The sequence below is a fragment of the Mytilus edulis genome, chromosome 3 (genome assembly GCF_963676685.1).
Source record: "Mytilus edulis chromosome 3, xbMytEdul2.2, whole genome shotgun sequence".
NCBI classification, from domain to species: Eukaryota; Metazoa; Mollusca; class Bivalvia; order Mytilida; family Mytilidae; genus Mytilus; species Mytilus edulis.
The window spans coordinates 46,392,398-46,414,078 of NC_092346.1; the positions used below are offsets into that span (position 1 = coordinate 46,392,398).

Consider the following 21,681-nt stretch of genomic DNA (forward strand, 5'->3'; position numbering starts at 1 on the left):
CGAAAAACATTCGATACAGTTACAGGGGAGGTAATGACGTTGCTAACGTAAATTGTTATTTTCGCGACGTCAAACAGTGACTTATCGAGAAAAGATGCAGTTTATGACTAATTTTTATCATTCAACCCGATTTTACTAGAAAACGAATTCATGGACCCTCTTTTTTAAAATGACATTTGGTTTGATTACATAAGAAGATTTTGTGTACCAACTTTCATGAAAACGTAAATAGTGCATTTTTTTTTTTAATTGAAAAATATACCGCAAAAAATTACGTTTTTTATCCTGCAATCATGAACATTTGATAAATATGAGTTATTTGTAAAAACAAGGATTTGTATAGTAATACTATACAAATCCTTGGTAAAAAAAAAAACATAAAAAATTATACAAATTCATAGAATATTTATAAAAAATAGAAATTTCAATTAATTTATCAAAGAAACAGCTTGTGTTTATCTTTTAAAACAAAAAAGTTGTGTATTTCTATCGAAGGGAAAAATATGACTTTTTGTCCACAAATCTGAATTTTGCCGAGGAAATATCTGTAATTACAACCTCATTTTACGAAAAGGTATATTTTTTATTACATATTTGATTTAATCAGGTAAAAAATAGCCTAAATGGAAATTTTCAACAAAATGTAAATACGGATCAAAACTGTATCGTATATATATACAGTATATATAAAAAGACTTAAAAGCACTGCGAGAAAAAAATAGCTCCATATACTTAGTATTTTTATGTACATTTGAATTGTTAAGAGAGAGCCTTATCTCTTGCACGTTAAAGACACCCTTGTAGATTTCGAAAAAGAGCAGGCTAATGCCGCTACAAGGCAGCACTCGCACCCGCAAAGTGGAAAGGGATTAATTAATATAATTAAGTTGCAAATTTAATTAAATATATGTACATACTATTAATTGATGCAAACTGGTCTTCACTATCCATCCTTTCATTATGAAATATTGTGAATTCTAAAAGCAAAACACCCTAAGCAGGCTGTGGTATACAAATTTGAATGAACTACTACCCCCACCCCAGGCTTGTAAATTTTCCCTATAAAAGACAAAATGCTAAATATAGGTTATTTCCGTCTATAAATAAAATGTTGAACCTTGACCTTGAACTGAACCGAAGGCAATCAGCAGGAAATTTTCTCGAAACGACTGGATTCTTCGGGAGTTTTAAATAAAGTCTTCTTTGCGTTTGATTTAACGACGTACTATATCTATAATTAATAGCTGCAATTAGAATTCGATCATATATTTAGATAAAAACCGAAACGAGAAATTTCTCGAAAAGAGTTGGGTTAATCTTTATATGGAAGTAAAGCTTCTGTTGCAACACCATTTAAGAAGGTCAGTATTATTAAGCAAGCACATACTATTTGTTCTTGCGTGCCGACATGTCAGGTAGGAAAACTTACATTAAATTATTTGTAGCTTGTTTTGTCTAGATAAATTATCTTGACGTCTGCTGAGGGCCGTTCCGCGTTCTAAGTACCGAATTTATTTTTATACTTTCTTTTTATTATTTTGCAATTTGTTTATTTATTGTATAAATTTTAAGATTGTAACAGCTTAATCTAAGTAGACTGATAAATGATTCATTCAACATCACAATCATATATACTGATGAAGGATATCTGTTATCCGAAATATTTTATAAATAATTACATTTATAGTTCTTTTTTATGTTATTGGTGTTGTTGTGTACACTTTTTAGGCGTTTATATAATTTATTTTATTGTGTACATGTATTGTTACTTGTAACCGTTACTAACGATCCAGCGACCTCGTGGGAAAAATCGTTGACTATTATTGAGACGTTTTATATTTATCCAGTGAGTGTGAAATCTGTAGGGTCAGCAATATTTTTTTTCACTAATTTTATTTGATTTTTCATATAATATAGTTTAATATCTCAAAGGTCTACAAATATTAATTAACCCTTTTGCTGACGGAGGGACACATGTGTCCACACTGACTGTGCTGGAGGAACACATATGTCCATTTTTAGTTCACCTGGCCCACAGGGCCAAGTGAGCTTTTCTCATCACTTGGCGTCCGCGTCGTCGTCGTCGTCGGTCGTCGTTAACTTTTACAAAAATCTTCTCCTCTGAAACTACTGGGCCAAATTTAACCAAACTTGACCAAAATCATCATTGGGGTATCTAGTTTAAAAAATGTGTGGCGTGACCCGGCAAACCAACCAAGATGGCCGCCACGGCTGAAAATAGAACATAGGGGTAAAATGTAGATTTTGGCTCATATATCTGAAAACAAAGCATTTAGAGCAAATCTGATGTGGGGGTAAAAATGTTTATCAGGTCATGATCTATCTGCCCTGAAATTTTCAGATGAATCGGTCAACCTGTTGTTGGGTTGCTGCCCCTGAATTGGTAATTTTGAGGAAATTTTGCCGTTTTTAGCTCACCTGGCCCGAAGGGCCAAGTGAGCTTTTCCCATCACTTGTCGTCCGTCGTCGTCTGTCGTCCGTCGACGTCGTCCGTCGTCGTTAACTTTTACAAAAATCTTCTCCTCTGAAACTACTAGGCCAAATTAAACCAAACTTGGCCGTAATCATCATTGGGGTATTTAGTTTAAAAAATGTGTGGCATGACCCGGCCAACCAACCAAGATGGCCACCATAGCTAAAAATAGAACATAGGGGTAAAATGCAATTTTTGGCTTATAACTCAAAAACCAAAGCATTTAGAGCAAATCTCACATGGTGTAAAATTGTTTATCAGGTCAAGATCTATCTGCCCTCAAATTTTCAGATAAATCCGACAACCCGTTATTGGGTTGCTGCCCCTGAATTGGGTAATTTTAAGGAAATTTTGCTGTTTTTGGTTATTATCTTGAATATTATTATAGATAGAGATAAACTGTAAACTACAATAATGTTCAGCAAAGTAAGTTTACAAATAAGTCAGCATGACCAAAATGGTCAGTTGACCCCTGAAGGAGTTATTGCCCTTGATAGTCAATTTTTAACCATTTTTTCGTAAATCTTAGTAATCTTTTACAAAAATCTTCTTCTCTGAAACTACTGGGCCAAATTAAACTAAACTTGGCCACAGTCATCATTGGGGTAACTTGTTTAAAAAATGAGTGGCGTGACCTGTTCAATCAACCAAAATGGCTGCCAAGGCTAATAATAGAACATGGGGGTAAAATGCAGTTTTTGGCTTATAACTCACAAACCGAAGCATTAAGAGAAAATCTGACAGGGTTTAATTGTTTATCAGGTCAAGATCTATCTGCCCTGATGTTTTCACATGGATTGGATGTTAGGTTACTGTCCTGAATTGGTAATTTTAAGGAAATTTTGCCGTTTTTTGTTATTATCTTGAATATTATTATAGATAGAGATAAACTGTATACAGCAATAACGTTCAGCAAAATAAGATCTACAAATAAGTTTGCATGACCAAAATAGTCAATTGACCCCTTAAGGAGTTATTGCCCTTTATAGTTAATTTTTAACATTTTTCATAAATTTTTGTTAATTTTTAGAAAATATTTTCCACTGTAATACTGGGCCAAGTTCATTAGATAGAGATAATTGTAGCAACAAGAATGTTCAGTAAAGTAAGATCTACAAACACATCACTATCACCAAAACACAATTATGTCATGAATTTATCTGTGTCCATTGTTTAATATGCACAAGACCAAGGTGAGCGACACAGGCTCTTTAGAGCCTCTAGTTGGTTATTATTTTGAATATTATTATAGATAGAGATAAACTGTAAACAGCAATAATGTTCGGCAAAGTTAGATTTACAAATAAGTCAACATGACCGAAATGGTCAGTTGACCCTTTTAGGAGTTATTGCCCTTTATAGTCAATTTTTAACCATTTTTAGGCAGTTAAGCTGCCTTATGCGAGCACCCTAGATTTGTGTTCTACCCAATTAATGCTGAAATATGTGTCATTGTTATTATCTAGCTGAATGTTATGTTATTTATAACTAATTGGACAGTTTTTTCATACTTTTAATTCTTGATCACAAAAAATATGACCAGAAAAACCTTAAATGATCGTCGATTTATCCAAAAGTTTTGAAGTTGCACATAGGAAGTAGGGCACGTTAAGAATCTTTATGTAGTTTATTATCCCCTTAGATTTTGGCTAAGCTGTCAAAGAACAAATGTATGAAATGTTTAATCGCAGAAAATCTCTGAAGACAAGTAGATTAGATTTCCCAAATGGCAAAAGTCGTAGGAATATTGTTTGTCGTCAATACGTAGTCAACTACGTCAGTAGTCTGAAAATAAGTTCCACTGTTCATGCTGTTGGCGGCAATTTTAAATTATAAGACGAAATTTTTGTATTTTTTCAATTTGGAGGTAGGGGTTCAAATTAGCGGTTGTCCGAGGTCTGCGACCTTCCACTTTTGCAGTCGGACTTTCGACTTGGTTACTAGCTACTCTCGACATGCCCGACTTGAGAGGAAATAAAAAAATATCTTTGCAAACCTTTTTACCAAAGTCTCCTAATAAACGACCTCAAAACTTGTTTTTAGCATTATAATTCATGTCAGCGATGTTCATTTTGTTCAACCGCTAGCTTTATACAGAAAATCGCCGACAAAGAATGTGTAAATTCGAGTAAAATCGTATCTGACAAAAACAACATTTAAAACAAAATGGCTGACGTGAGAAGAAAATTACAATATCGGATCCGATTCCGGAAGCGGATATGGAAAATTCCGGGTTTTGGCGATCAAATTTAAAAAAAAATCAGACAGATGACAAAATACATCTTTGCATGGTAAATAGATAGAAACACTATTATTGAAAACCAAAAGATATATGTAAAAGAATGAAAAAACAGAAAATATTTTGTACTGAAACTTAAAATTACTTTTTGACAAATTTTAATGTCAAAATCCAATACAATGTGTGTCTTTTTGACAGCTGGGAACAGTATATCTAACAATATATATGGTCCTTGTGACAGTATAAATTTTCTTTATCAGTGATAAATGCTGGTAAAGCAAGTTAGATGCTTTTAAAGTGTAAACATATTACTGCAATTTCAATGGGTATTTTTTTCTCTCAATTTTGATGGGTCAGTTAAAATAGCTGGAAGTTTCTTATTTTACACATATAGTGCAACTAGATTATACAGTATACCTGAATGTAAGCAAATCATATGATATATATGTGGAGTCCTTTGGGGCACTCTACCCCTCCTGATTGATAACTTTGAAACGGATGAGATCCCCACCTCTCAACCATATACATTCATGTATGGGTCTATATAACTAATCAAATGAAATATAGGTGATTTCCCTAGGGTCACCCACCACCTTCTGCTTTAGAACTTGAAAACAGTCGAGATCCCCACCCTCAACCATATTTATTCATGTATGGGACAATATAACCAATCAAATGAAATACAGGGGGAGTCCCTGGGGTCACCCCACCCCTCCTGTTTGGGAACTTTGAAACAGTCGAGATCCCCACCCCTAAACCATATATATATATTCATGTATGGGACAATATAATAAATCAAATGAAATATAGGGGGATTCCCTGTGGGTCATCCCATCCCTACTGTTTGAGAACTTGGAAACGGTCGAGATCCCCACCCCTAAACCATATATATTCATGTATGGGACAATATAACAAATCATATGAAATATAGGTGGAGTTGGTAGGGCCAATCTACCCCTTCCTGTTTGAGAATTTGAAAACGGTTGAGATCCCCACCCCTAAACCATATATATTCATGTATTGGACAATATATAACCAATCAAATGAATTATAGGGGGAGTCCCTAGGGTCACTGCACCCTCTTGTTTGAGAACTTGGAAACAGTCGAGATCCTCCCCCCTTAACCATATATAATCATGTATGGGACTAAATGACAAATCAAATAAAATATAGGGGGAGTCCCTGCAGTCACCCCACCCCTCCTGTTGTTTGAGAACTTGGAAACAGTCGGAGATCCCCACCTTTAAATTAAACCATATATTTTCATGTATGGGACAAAAGAACTAATCAAATGAAATATAGGGAGAGTCCTAAGGGTCACCCTACCCAATCCTGTTTGATAACTTTGAAACAGATGAGATCCCAACCCTTCAACCATATATATTCATGTATTGGACAATATAACAAATCAAATGAAATATAGGGGAAGTCACTGGGGTCCCCAACCCCCTCCTGTTTGAAAACTTGATAACGGTTGAGATCCCCACCCCTAAACCATATATATTCATTTATGGGACAATATAAAAAATACAAAGTAAAAGTAGGGGTAGTCCCTAGGGTCACCCCACATCCTCCTGAGTGTTTTTTGAAAACTTGTAAAATATTGAGATACCGACTCCTAAACCATATTCATTCCTGTTTGTCATTTCAAAAAGATTGAATAACATACAAGGTCAGTCTCATAGGCGTCACACATGCATACCATTTTGCTAGACCTAACACCTATCATTTTTATTCCAAACTTAGACATCATGGACTTGGGGTGAAGGTGGGAGTCATTTACATTTACTTTGGACAGGTCAGTCAGACCTCACCATTGATCCCTGTAGTAGTAAACATTTGTCTGATTTGTGTCTCATAACTTTTGTACTGTAGAACACAAACTCAGTTTTCTTTCAAGGGAAGTAAGTCCATTCATACTTTTACAAGCTCGTACTTAAGTCAACTTGAACTACTAACAGTCAACTACTAGTAATACGAACAATTACGATCAACTAGAAGAACTGCAATCATTGCGAATTTGTACCACTGCTGACTCAAGACTCATGACCACGAAAAAAAATATACTTGATATATGCGTTGCTATTGAAAACCTTGATAAAATATGAACTCGAAAGTGGTCTATTGTGTTTGCCTTGGTGTTTGGTTAACTGCCTACAGTGCTTACAGCGCTTTGATTCATAAATCTAAGTAATCTTTTACAAAAATCTTCTCCTCTGAAACTAATGGGCCAAATTAATCCAAACTTGGCCACAATCATCTTTGGGGTATTTAGTTTAAAAAATGTGTGGCGTGACCCAGTCAACCAACCAAGATGGCCACCAGGGCTAAAAATAGAACATAGGGGTAAAATGCAGTTTTTGGCTTATAACTCTAAAACCAAATCATTTAGAGGAAATCTGACAAGGAGTTAAATTGTTAATTAAGTCAATATATATCTGCCCTGAAATATTCAAATGAATTGGACAACCGGTTGTTGGGTTGCTGCCCTCCAATTGGTAATTTTTAAAGAAATTTTGCTGTTTTTGGTTATTATCTTGAATACTGTTATAGATAGCGATAAACTAAACAGAGATAATGTTCATCAAAGTAAGATCTACAAATAAGTCAACATGACCTAAATGGTCAATTGACCCCTTAAGGAGTTATTGCCCTTTATAGTAAATTTTTAACAATTTTCATTAATTTGGTAAATTTATGTAAATTTTTACCAAATATTTTTCTCTGTTACTAATGGGCAAAGTTCATTATAGATATAATTGTAAGAAGCAAGAACGTTCAGTAAAGTAAGAACTTCAAACACATCACCATCACCAAAATACAATTTTGTCATGAATCCATTTGTGTCCTTTGTTTAATATGCATGCACATATAGACCAAGGTGAGCGACACAGGCTCTTTAGAGCCTCTAGTTCAATTTATGAAAGCTTCTCCTCATTGCTGTATCTTTTTTAAATAAAAGACCAACTATTAAACAGTGTTACATTTTACTTCAATGGGTCCCAAATGGAATGGTCATGATGGAGTGACTTCATATATTGAATGACATCATTGTTAGACATTCGATGTCTGTCACGTAGAGCTGTCATATTTTCTGACAAAACGAAATGCAACCTTGAAAAATAACTGGCAGCAAGAGAGTTAAGAAAATCTACCAAATAACAAAACAATTATGACTATATAATTCGCATCAGGTCACCTGTCCTGTCACTATCCGGGTAATTGTCTGTCATTAGTCCTTCCCAAAAATGGTATTTAAAAGAGAAAAACTTAAAAAGAAAATATAATTGATCAAAAGAAAATAACTTTAATCAAGCATGTTAAACATGAAAATGCGTTGTTAATGACACTTATAGAGGGATACATTTGTTTAGACAGCATTTTAAGCAGGAAGATGGTGAATGTTCATTTTCTAGTTATATTGGCTATAATCTATAGCATTATAATTCATATGCATCAACATGATCAAGTAAATGAAGCTGAATACTAAAATTTATGATAAAAGGGATGATTTTTCATTTCCTATTGTTAATTATCCGTTTTTAGATGGTGACGTTCCCTTGTCACCATCTTACGGTTTTTATATATCTCAACTTGTACGATTCGCTCGTGTATGTAACAATGTTTTAGATTTTAACGAGAGAAATTTATGTATTACTGAAAAATTATTACACCAGGGTTTTCGATATCACAAACTAGTCAAAACATTTACTAAATTTTATCATCAGTATAAAGACATCATTCGTAAATATAGCTCAACATGCAGACTTCTAATACATTCAGGTATTTCACATCCAATTTTTTATGGAAATCTTCTTTATAAAGCACAAAGGTGTCAGTATTCACCTCAGAAACTTACAAAACCTTTGAATAGACATATTAAGAAGGGATATAATTACGACGGATACTGTTGTCAAGTCATTAAAGATTGCATATTTTGGCGTTAATATTGAGTCACTGATAAGGTCTTTGCATCGGAATTAAACACAGTTATTCTAAAAACAGTTGTTGGCATGACACAGGTTATGTTCTTTTCATATATGTTATGATGGTATGATACTAAACCCCTAACAGGAAGGATTGTGCCTGATGTTCATATGATGAAACCATAATCTTTCAGTCAGTTTAATTGAAGTCTGGAGCTGGCATGTCAGTTAACTGCTAGTAGTCTGTTGTTATTTATGTATTATTGTCATTTTGTTTATTTTCTTTGGTTACATCTTCTGACATCAGACTCGGACTTTTCTTGAACTGAATTTTAATGTGCGTATTGTTATGCGTTTACTTTTCTACATTGGTTAGAGGTATAGGGGGAGGGTTGAGATTTTACAAACATGTTTAACCCCGCCGCATTTTTGCGCCTGTCCCAAGTCAGGAGCCTCTGGCATTTGTTAGTCTTGTATTATTTTAATTTTAGTTTCTTGTGTACAATTTGGAAATTAGTATGGCGTTCATTATCACTGGACTAGTATATATTTGTTTAGGGGCCAGCTGAAGGACGCCTCCGGGTGCAGGTATTTCCCGCTACATTGAAGACCTGTTGGTGACCCTCTGCTGTTGTTTTTTATTTGGTCGGGTTGTTGTCTCTTTGACACATTCCCCATTTCCATTCTCAATTTTATACTGCACTTTACTAAAAATTGTGATGCCCAGTTTTCTGCTAAACTAAACTGACAGAATTCGACCTTGCAATCTACATTGTATTGTGTACCTATCTGAACACATAATCAACAACAATGGGGACAGTTGACCTCTTAGTCTTAATTTTATGTTAAATCTAACAGTAGAAATGTGTTCATTGAGGCATAACTGAGTGGAATTTACCTGATCACAGCTTTCAATTATAATGAACAATAGATTGTACATGTAGTCAGATCAGAAGTAAAGTAGAGATTAAGTACATCAGTTGGTGCATCAAATGTTGAAAGATAAATTAAGTCATACATGTAACATTTGAATACATTGTTCTGACTCTAAGCAAACAACTGTAGACTTTTTCACCTTGCAGCAGCAAATATTTGAAAAAAAACTCTTAAATGTGACTTAGAAATGGCAATACCAATGACCTTCACAAATGTAAAGAGCATGCAAAACACATGACAATTACTAAATTGATACTTTTAGTTTGTAATTTTTTGGTGAACAGCCTTTTTTGGCAATGTTGAAGATTGAATTAAATTGCACTAAGGGCTGTTCCAAAAATAAATGTATGGGGGGAGGAAAGGAGGGCACTTTTTATTTGACCCCACCATGCATACATTTTAAATTGGATATTTCTTTTAAATGTTCAAGCAATCTTTCTTAAATACATGTACCCACCACCAATAACATTTTAATACAGGTGCCTTCCTCCCCCCCAGACAATTAATTGTAGAAAGGCCCTAAACAAAACATGGGATTTTCTCATGGTTGAAGAATTTTTGGTTGCCTATAATTGCTTACATCTACTTCTTTTGAATTTTGGTGGATACATTTTGTAGTTGTCTTATTGGTACAAATGTAATTAACCACACCTCCTTATTGTAATATTAAGAGCTGTGCTTGGAAACTAAAAGACAAACAGAAGGATATGTGTTCTCATCAAAACTAGCTACTACTGTGAATTGCAAGATGCACTCTGGGAATGAATAAATTTTTAATATCTGATAGATTTTATTTTGATAGTAGGATCTTGACATATTTCACAGTAAATTGCAGTCTTTTATGGAAGTAGTTTTTTTACATTTGTATATACCACAAAGCATTTTAAAGTTTATTCTGCACAATTGTCCCTGATTCTAAAGTATGTGAAGATCACCCACACTCTATAGTACTAGCCAGGTCAATAAGGTCACACAACTGTTTCTCTGGGCCTATCAATTTCTCCTTGCCCTGTTCACACGATTTTGGTTTTGGGTTTTAGGGAGTTCTATTGTTTTTTTCATTAACACTGTGAACACATTTTTTAGGGGGACCTGTTGGTAATTCATTTAAATTATTGTTCGGAGGGTTTCTTCTATCTTTTTTCAAAATTCACAAATTTACAGTTTAACTCTCCCAACACAGAAATATCCATGTCAGTGCCAACATTGAAAAGGGTAGTCCAAAATTACTCGTTCAACGACTGTTTTGCCAGATAAGCCCCAGCCCCAGCTTGTCTGGCAAACCAGCCGTTAGACGTCAGAGTAATCTCAGACTATGATAGGTAATGCCGACGGCTGTTGTCGAATTTGTATGCGTTTGATATCATCAAACGAAATATTGACAGACTTTACCCTTTTGGATTCATAAAAGATATCTTCGAATGTAAATGATGACGAAAACGGATAGCCGTTTGTTCAATGATTGCCTGTCCTCGGCATTGAGCCGAAACCACAACAACTGATGGCTTGACATTTTGATTTTTATATTTCCTTTCACTTTTTATTGATTGATCACACGTGCATTTGAACCCAGATTTGATTATATGCAAAAATAAAGCGTCAGTGAGAAAAAAAAAATTCAAGGCAAGACTGATTTCGGAGCGGCATGCGGACCAAAAAAATACGGAAGCAGTAGTTTTTGTTTTTTGGTTGAAAACTTCTCAAAAACAGGAGCGGGAAAATCCAAAGAACTATAAATCAAATTGGTGTGGCCTTATATAAGTGAATTATAATGTTTGAATAATCTCCCCTTAATTTTCTCAAAAATTTACTTGTTTAAGTAAATTTTCTCAAAAATTTACTTGTATAAGTAAAAAAAAATTACAATCCCACAAAAATTTTCAAGTTTTGAAATGAAAAAAACAAGCCTTTAATGATTTTTCCCAAATTGGCTCATAATTTTTTAGTAGAGTTCAATGTTTCATCTCATTTATAATTCAACAAAGAAACTGATTGTGCAAAGGTCTTAAGTATTTGTACAAGGCCTTCAAATATTGCTCCTTGGGGGGTTGCATAGCCAGAAATTAGTAGTGGTTTTGCTAATTAATATTCATAATATGTAAATGAGAATTGTACCACGTGATAGTAGTTTGAACTAGACTGGCTTGATAGGCTTGATATCATTAAAATCTTTAAAACACGGATATTATAAGTTGCCCGTCACAGAGTCCTTGTTTACAATCACTTTGATATTTCCGTAAAGTTGTCGGGCGGTCAAAATCAAAACAATGAACGCGAATTTAGTGAATTTTTCGTGCTTTTGTGAGTGTATTCTTCTTGAAATAGTGACATTTTAATTTTACGTGGGAACCTAGAGTTCAATGACTACATATACAAGGTTTGGACTTGCTTATTCTTTGGAAATTCAAGTTTCAAATTTTACCCCGGCAACCTGTTTTTGTAATGGCCTTGTAAGCCAATTTTCAACACGAAGTTTGCAAATTTGACGTTTCAGCCATTATAGCCTGCATTTTACATTGCAATGTTTTAAGCCTCTCGCTTCGATTTTTAAAATAGCTCAGGAACCTGTATTTTTGCAACAACAGTCATTATGTTTCGTTTAAATGGTGTATATTGTTGTGTATATTCATTTTCTGCCCTGGCAACCTGTCTATCACTTAAATTAAAATTAAAACAGACATTTTTTCAAAATTCCCTATCATTTTAATGTAATTTCCGTGACCCGTATCCGATTTCTTTAGTATAATATTCAAATAAGCAAAGTGGCGTTGATTTCTGGATATGGTAAATCAGCAGTGTTCTGAAGATAATAGACAAATGGGATTTTCACTGCCCATGAAATTACACTTAAATGATTAGTAAAGACATCTGCAAAGGACAAACAATTTAAAATTCTATTAGAGCAAAGAAATCCTAAGAATTTAAGAAGATTGGATGACTTTTTCACTTATACAAGTAAAAAAATCTGAATGTCTAAGGCAATTTTGTTTTAACCTATACAAGTAAATTAAATTAACTTGTATAAGTATCATACAAATTTACATATATAAGTATATTAAAATTTACTTCTTCAAGTTTATAAAAATTACTTGTACAAGTAGGACCCCTGACTGCATGTAGAAAATGCACAAGTTGCCGTATTCCGCTTTAAATCCAGTCTCAATAAATATTTTTTTGTTGGATATATGGAGGTGGAAATATGGGAAGTCTTATGCCTGTTTGCAAGCAACTGTTCTGTTTCAATAATATTTTTTCATAATTTTCAAATAATTTTACCTCCATTATGAAATTGCCCCTATTCAATATGGCTGCTTTAATGGTGAAAAAGGTCTATGTAAACCATGACGACATCTGATCCATGTTTAGTGATTAACCTCAGCATTGCTAAGATGTTGGTGAAATTAATTGATAATAAAAATGATTTAGGAGTAAACTATATAAAACATTTTTTATTTTATAATTTAATATTTTGTGGCAAATTTTGTCACCATAAGAATTCAATCTTCATTGTTTTTCATTTTCTATATCACTTTCTGATGGATAGTCTGACAGACATGGTAGGACAGACAATGACAGACAAATTCCAAAATCTCAGAGTGAGAGGGTTTATCAGATCAGATACTAGAGCATTACATATCTTGATATCAACAAAAGCTTGTGTACCACAATTTCGCAAGAACTCCTAAAAACTCAAGATGAACCTGAAAACAGATAGTTATCGTTTCCAAAAAAAATATTTTATGTTGTTTTACTGCTATAGTCATGATCATGATAGTCATGAAAGTGACCGAAAAGGTTTATTAAAGTTTAAGGTTTACTACACACTTTTTTAAGGTCCTGACTGTAACAATGAATTTATACAGTCCACTGAAGAGTTCATTTTATAGATCTATGTAAAAGCAGAAATTTTTGTGTAGGATTTAATTTCGTTTATTTCGTGGATAGAATATATCCACGAAATTAAAACACCAATACAAAATCTAACCTTCACATAATATCACTTCCATTTACTTAAAACCACGAAATTAAATCCCAATGAAATCATATATATATATATATATAGAGACAAAACATCAAAAAATTTAACCCCACGAAAATTAATGCTCCTACAGTATATAAAAAAAACCTGCACATTCTTGTGTAAAGATAATACTACACAGTGTATAATATTAAAAAATATACTTGTGTGTCCACACTTGATTTAGATGTTTAGTAGATACTAGAACACACCCGTGATATCGCGGGTCTGTGGCTGAATTAAAGAATATAACTATGTGTAAGCCTTATTTTAGTATTGGTATTGTCATCTGATAAAGTCATGCCGATTATAAGATGCACAGTTTTCTCTGCTTTCAACATCTTTCTGTTTGAACCCGTCGACCTGGAACTTATCAATTATTGGTATTATTAATTTTATTTGGAAAACAAAAGTCCCTGGAAAGGAGTATTTTTTAATCAACAGCATTGTCCTTAATGAGTTATAATTAAAGTTGAATTCTTTGATTCGCTGTTTTACATCATTCCGGCTTACAAATTGAAAACTGTACATGCTGTACCTATACGCCTTATTTTAAGTCCAGAATTATATTATTCGTATTGTCATCTTAAAAAGTCATACTGATTAAAATACTACAATCGGGAACAATGTGACAATGATGGAATTTAGTAGTGTCAACCCTGTGATTACGACCCGTGTCTATAGCAAAATCCTAAAGACAGCGTTTGGTGGTGCGCCTGTCAGATGCCGAACGTACAGATAAGGTAATAGGTAACAGGTGAATATACTATTGATATCGGTATCGGATTCGACCCGGAACTTCTTAATTATTGGCAATATTAATTATGTGGGAAACAAAGAGGCCTGGAGTGGTGTAATTTTTAATCAACAGCATTGTACTATATTAGTTAGATATAAAGTTGAATTCTTTGATTCATCGTTTTTACGTGATGACGGCTTATAAATTGGACCTCGTAATTTTAGTATTATAGATATTCACTTCAGCTATCCAGTTGGACATTTTGTTAATCGCCTAATTGATTATATTAAGCTCTAATAAATTTTAAACGTCTTTAGCTCTGGTGCCTTCATTGACCATGTTGACCGTAACAATGTTAATTAAACTTATTTATAATGTAAATTTTTCAGGTTCTGGCCAGCTCTGACAACTTAGAAATGTATGAAGTGATAGTGTTAAAGGAAGGATATTGTGTTTCCGATGGACCAGGTAATTCTTTATTTATAATGTTTCAAAAATCATGTTTTTATTACCACAAAGTACATACTGACATACATGACATAATGAATTTTAATAAATTGGTGTCACTTTTATCTTTCAGATTTTCTAATGCCGCTTTTACATGCTTTACAACTGAAGTTTGCCTTAACAAAAACGGAACATTTTGGAAATTATCATGATTATACACAATGCTTATCATGCTTATAACCACAAAACTTGGATCAAGTAGGAATTTGGGAATGGTCACTTTTACCGTTCTTGAGTTATCTCCCTTTATAGTTTATAATTGTTATATGCATCATCTGTGTCCCATTAACATGATTAACATATTCCTTGTTTAATTGTTATGTGACTGTCATACTGTGTTTGGTATTAATAAAATGTACATATACATGTATAGATAAAATTCTATCTGAAAAGAACTGGAAGAAAAACAAATAACAATACTTTTTACTGCAACCAATTATCACATCATGCATATGTATTCACCATTTTGTTCATGTACATAAATTGATGATGTAGTTTATTTCTGGTTTTACTGCATTTGAGTATAAAAATAACCAACTTAAAGACATTGCATGATTCCACTACTGACAATGTTCCTGTTAGATACAGGAATATAAATACCTGGCAGGTAAATATTCCTGCTGTCTATAATGAATAAAAAAATTATCATTAAACATGTTAAGGTCTTTTTAGCTAACACAATTAACATACATAACCAATACCATTGAGGACGGGCATTCAATATAAAATAAAAACAATGCATTTAACATCATGAACATGTTTAATGCTGTATTTGCAGGTTTGATGAAAGCTGCAGGCACAATAACCTTGCTGAAAGGTCCACAGAATATAATGGTGGATACAGGAAATCCATGGGACAGACAGTTAATACTTGATGGTAATATTTGATATCATCATTTGTTCATAAATAACTATTTCAGCAGATTTAGTCTACCACAACTGAATCAGATGGAAGAAACCAAAATAAGTTTGTCATACCAGTCTTAATATATTATAAATGTATAGATTTTTAATGCCCCATTTATTGGCATTATGTTTTCTGGTCTGTGTGTCTGTCTGTCCCACCTCAGGTTAAAGTTTTTGGTCAAGTTAGCTTTTGATAAAGTTGAAGTACAATCAACTTGAAACTTAGAATACATCTTCCCAATGATATGATCTTTCTATTCTAATTTTAATGCCATTTTACAGTTTTGACCACAATTTCACAATCCACTGAACATAGAAAATGATAGTGCCTGTGGGGCATCCTTATCATATATGGACACATTCTTGGTCTGTGTGAGGCATCCTAATGGGAACATTTTACACCATGACCCTTTGATTCCTACCAGTGTCTAGTTTATTTCTTAGTGTTACATCATTTTCTTGTCAAACACATGCAACTTATGTTGTTGACCTCGAAAAGAAAACCTATCTTAGTACCTACCTACACAACCCTATAAGGTATGCAACATTAAACAGAGTTTTTTAAGGATTGTCCAAATTATTTTTCATAGATACATGTAGGTTGTAAGAACTTTTTCTGGTAGCAATATATTTATGTTAAAAGGTAAAGAAGAAAATACATGTAACATATATAAAAACAAGAATGTGTCCCAAGTACACGGATGCCCCACTTGCACTATCATTTTCTATGTTCAGTGGACCGTGAAATTAGGGTCAAAACTTTAATTTGGAATTAAAATTAGAATCATATCATAGGGAACATGTGTACTAAGTTTCAAGTTGATTAGACTTTAACTTCTTCAAAAACTACCTTGACCAAAAACTTTAACCTGAAGCGAACGGACGCACAGACGGACGGACAAATGGAGGCACAGACGGTACAATGAATGGAGGCATTGACGGACGGACGAACGGAGGCACAGACCAGAAAATATTATGCCCCTCTACTATCGTAGGTGGGGCAAAAAAAGATCATTTATGATACTTGAGGTTTAGAATTGTCTAAATCTAAGTTGTTTTTTTCAGGATTAGAAAAGCATGGTTTGAAACCAGAACAGATTAGTTTTGTAGTGTGTAGTCATGGCCATGTAGACCATGTTGGTAACAACAATCTGTTTACTAATGCAGTACACATAGTGTGTTATGATGTATGTGTCGGAGAACAGTACATGTTACATCAATTTGACAAGGTAACAATAGAGTTTGATCTGAAGTATAAGTCTAACAGTACATGTTACATCAATTTGACAAGGTAACAATAGAGTTTGATCTGAAGTATAAGTCTAACAGTACATGTTACATCAATTTGACAAGGTAACAATAGAGTTTGATCTGAAGTATAAGTCTAACAGTACATGTTACATCAATTTGACAAGGTAACAATAGAGTTTGATCTGAAGTATAAGTCTAACAGTATATGTTACATCAATTTGACAAGGTAACAATAGAGTTTGATCTGAAGTATAAGTCTAACAGTTGACAAGGTAACAGAAGAGTTTGATCTGAAATATAAGTCTAACAGTTAAGACTTAGTAAACAATTATTATATTTAAAAAATAACTAATTTAAAAGTAGATTTAGAATTATACCTCTATACTATGATACAGCAACCCAAAGAAAACGAAGAACTAGAAATAACTATTAAGGCATTCATTTAGACTGTTGGTGCATATTATATTTCTTCAGAATCATATTATAATGATTAGGGAATACCAGAATTGTCTGTTAACTACTATTAATGTTTCACACGCTATACAGTAAATGTTTTCGATATACTTGAATATTGAATAATGTATGCAGTCAAGTTATCTTAATTTTTGCAGAACATTATTCATGATATATGTTGGATTTGTCATTAAACTCTTTAATTTACAAACATAATATAAGGAGATGTGGTATGATTGCCAATGAGACAACTAGCCTACATGGTCCATATAATGTGGATTAAGGCAGTTAAAGCTCACTGTACAGCATTAAGTTAAGATTTGTTTCTCATTGTACATTAGGTCAACTATATTTGGTGTATAAAATTATTTTATGGCTCAAATGTCTGGTAGGTTTGTCTGACCATAACTGCATTTTCATGGTTCAAAAGTTAGCTAACTATTGGATAACCATTTTATGAGCAAAATTATCAAGTTAGTTCCCTTTCATAGATGTGTGGAAACATTTCTATATTGATGATGGTACATGACTTTTGTACACAGTTCATGTGTTATTTATCTCAAAGTTAATTAATCCTTTTCAGATTTATAATTTGCTTTGATTGTTGGAGCTATTTACAGTTCTTGTGTGAAACATGTTTTTATTTAATATTAAATTTCAGGGTATTCCCTATGAAATAGATGACTTTGTAGAAGTAGTACCAACACCTGGACACACCGGAAAAGATGTCTCAGTTATCGTTAGGGAAACAGAAAAAGGCACTGTTGCTATAACAGGTAAGGTTTACTCAAGGAATGTAGTTTTTAATAAAGTTGATGTCCAATCAAATTGAAACTTAGTACACATATTCCCTGTGATGTACTTGAAATTCAGAAATTTTTAAGGGCATTTTAGACTTAAATGTGATTTTATGTTTTGCGATATTCAGAAAACTCCTGTTTGATTCACATAAAAAATTTCAAATATTGCAATGATAATCCTGTTGCATTTTTTCACAATAATAAAAACATTGCATTAGTTTCTGAATTTACAGTAATCTTTCTAGTTTAAATCTCAAATTAGAGTTTTGACTCCAATTTCATAGATCACTGTAACATAGAAAATGAAAGTGGGAGTGGGGCATCCATGTACTATGGACAAGTTCTTGTTTTAAAATTTTGTATGTAATTACTTTTATTTTGATTTACAGGAGATTTATTTGAATGCTTTGAAGATCTTCGTGAGCCAAGTATATGGCAAGACAATAGTGAAAACCCAGAAGATCAGGAAGCAAATCGTATTGGCATATTACAAATTGCAGACTATATCATACCTGGTCATGGACCAATGTTTAAGGTCCCAGAAAGTTACAAGACTCAGATGCAAGTGGTCTTTTATGAAGAGTTTACTGCTATAACGCCTACTGGTATAATTTCTGAGACATCAGAATACATTGTGTGTGATGATGTGGTTTAACAGCAAGATGTGATAATGATGATCAATGGCATAATCATGATCAATGACACGATTAATCATGATCAATGACACGATTAATCATGATCTGTAGCATTATTATTCATTCATGTAAAGGTTATGGTACTTTTCATTATGGAACATGTACTTATTATGCCTACACCTAAATGAACAATGTTATTTGACAATCTTCAGGGTTTGTGAGTTGATTTACGCTTTGCCAACAACACTATTAGATGGACCAGGCTGGCTAAATATGGTTTGCATGGCTTTGGCATTTGTTTTCAGCTGAAAGACAAATATATATAATTTACTATATTGTGTTCATACTTTCTTTTCTGTTTTATTGAGGACATCTGCAATTTGAATAGAATCAATAGAGCTTTAAACAGGTTATGATTGACTATTCGGTCATGTACAAATATGATGATATTGCAAGTAACAAATTTCTTTATCCTTTATGATTTCTTTCAGAACAATTACAAAATTCTATCCACCTTAGTATCAGAACAGGGTAATAACACCATGAAAAAGCAACCAAAAATGATTCATATTCATACAAGCTTTGTGTCAAACTTTATACCTTCATTGTAATTTAAAACAATGCAATATCATGACCATGAAATAGCATAATTTTTCTAAGACTCTTCATGCTGATTCAATCTGAATCAATTTGTAGTATTCATATCATGGTGCATGTAGTGTTGATTCATTAATTGTAGTGGGTACCAATTTTTGTAGATTGAGAAGAAATTGTATTTTGGTGGTTTTGTCAAACTTGTCATACAGCTTATAGAAAATTTATACTTAGGCCAAATAAAAAAGTATGTGTGGTTCCAGTTACATGAAAAACTGAAAAAAAGTTAGGGTAGGTAGGTAGGGATTTTTTTATTTCATGGTGGTTTTTTTTACATTGAGTCTATGGAAGCAACATTCTGACTTTAACAGTGCTTAATGAAAAATGACAATAAAATCTTTAGGGTAGGCTATTTTTAAGATGAAAAAGTAGGGACGGTAGGGTTACTGGAACCACCCATATATTTTTATTTGGCCTTAGTTGAACAGATATTGGTTACCACATATATAATTAATCATTCCACTTCTGTATTCCAAACATGACCATAGCTAGTTTTCTAGTCTATTCCCTTTTGAATTTGGTCATGTATTTTTAGACAGATTGTTTAATTATTGATATATCTTAGAAGTTTGATCACTATTTAAATACAAGTACCTACATTGAAAACCTCTTCTACAGTTACACACTGCTTTTTTTTATTTTATTACCTTCAGATGTTTTGTAACTTGTTTCTTTTATTTATTGCAAAAAAATACTTTTTCGTCTAAGAAACAGATGCATTATATTATTACATTGTGTTTATTATTGTCATTTATTATTTTTGCAAAGCAAAAACTCATTAATTTTGAAATATATATATTAGTTATACCAACCAATAATCTAAAGAAAATGGCTTAAAGCCAGAATATTTGAACCTTTATCTGAATATCTGAAAATGTAGTACAAGTGCTTGTCTGAAAGACATAGCAAGTAACAATTTCAAAGACAGAAGTGAAGAAAGAGGACAAACACCATAAATATTAACTGAATAAAAGAAAACACTTGAGTTAAAAAAAATTGGAGACAGAAACCTTACAGCATAATAAGTCAACATTTTTAACAAAATCTTAGGTATTTTTTTGTTATTATAATATGACATATATCCTGCTGCACCTAGTGTAGCCTTCATTAATTGTTTTATTCTTGACTGTGCCATTTATTGAAAATTATTGAGACTGTTTAGATATTCTTAAGTCTACAGAGTTAACAATTTCACCTTTTCTCTGCATTGTACATGGATGTTTGATAAGGGTTATTTTACATCTAATGTATTGCATATCTTCATTTATACTAATTGCCAAAGAGTGAGGACTATTATTATTAAAATGGATGTGGTTTAGGGGAGGGGTGTAAGAAACTTACTAAATTACACCACAGACAAGGGCTTTCAAAATGGTCCTATTGTCTGGACTTTACCGATAAATAATCATGATAATATTCAAGACTTGTGCCAAACCTGAAAATGACATTTAAAATGGGTTTGCCATTTTAAAACAAAAGTCAGACAAAAATGCAGTTTTTGCGGCCTTTTTGAACTGACCCTACTTTATTACCCTCGCATTAAAATCAAGGTAAATTAGCTGTCAGAAAGTTGAATAATACCTGGAAAAGACCAACATGCTTTGAACAATTTGCATGGAATAGACAAACAACATACACTAGGTCAAAACAATTAGACTTCTCGTCCTACCTTCCCACATTCATCTTTCTGGGATAGCCCTGAATATTACTTCCATGCATATATTTATTTCGGGCTTAATAATATACTGATGCAATATTTATTTTTTCAATCATGTATTTGTTTTGGAGTGCTAATGTTTATGAGTGATTAAAAGTTCAATATGTTTTTAATCTACATTTTTTTTATACATGGCCATGCCACAAAGTGGTGGTCCTTATTGTTTTACCCTTGTCGTCATTCCAATACTCTGTAACATATTGAGCTAAATTTAAGTATGTCTTTACTGTGATGAGTTTTTGATTGAGTTAATGTTTGGTTTCTCTGCTGATTTTTAAAGAACTTAAAGGGTTTGGACTGTTGAAATAAACAGTAGTATGAACCTTTTATTCGCATATTAGCTGATTATTTTTTTGCAATGTTAACCCTTTAAATTTCCATTCTAAAAAATATGGGCTAATTGTGT

At 32.9% G+C, this 21,681-nt stretch overlaps 1 protein-coding gene and 1 long non-coding RNA gene across 3 annotated transcripts in view; one reads left to right on the top strand and one right to left on the bottom strand.

Annotated features, from left to right (window-relative positions):
- LOC139516643 (uncharacterized) overlaps positions 1-21,681 on the bottom strand; it is a 681,292-nt gene that overhangs the window by 452,687 nt on the left and 206,924 nt on the right. The gene's annotated exons all lie outside the window — the stretch shown is intronic.
- On the top strand, positions 1,241-21,388 carry LOC139516630 (metallo-beta-lactamase domain-containing protein 1-like). Of its 2 annotated transcripts, none has more exons than XM_071306831.1 (6): positions 1,241-1,361; positions 14,742-14,820; positions 15,638-15,736; positions 16,831-16,994; positions 18,131-18,245; positions 18,659-21,388. In XM_071306831.1, exons 2-6 carry the CDS (start codon positions 14,769-14,771, stop codon positions 18,922-18,924), a joined length of 696 nt encoding a protein of 231 aa, XP_071162932.1. In that variant the 5' UTR covers positions 1,241-1,361; positions 14,742-14,768; the 3' UTR covers positions 18,925-21,388. The 2 variants fall into 2 exon arrangements, with proteins under 2 accessions (XP_071162932.1, XP_071162933.1); XM_071306832.1 differs by having other exon boundaries at positions 1,319-1,415; positions 18,659-19,237.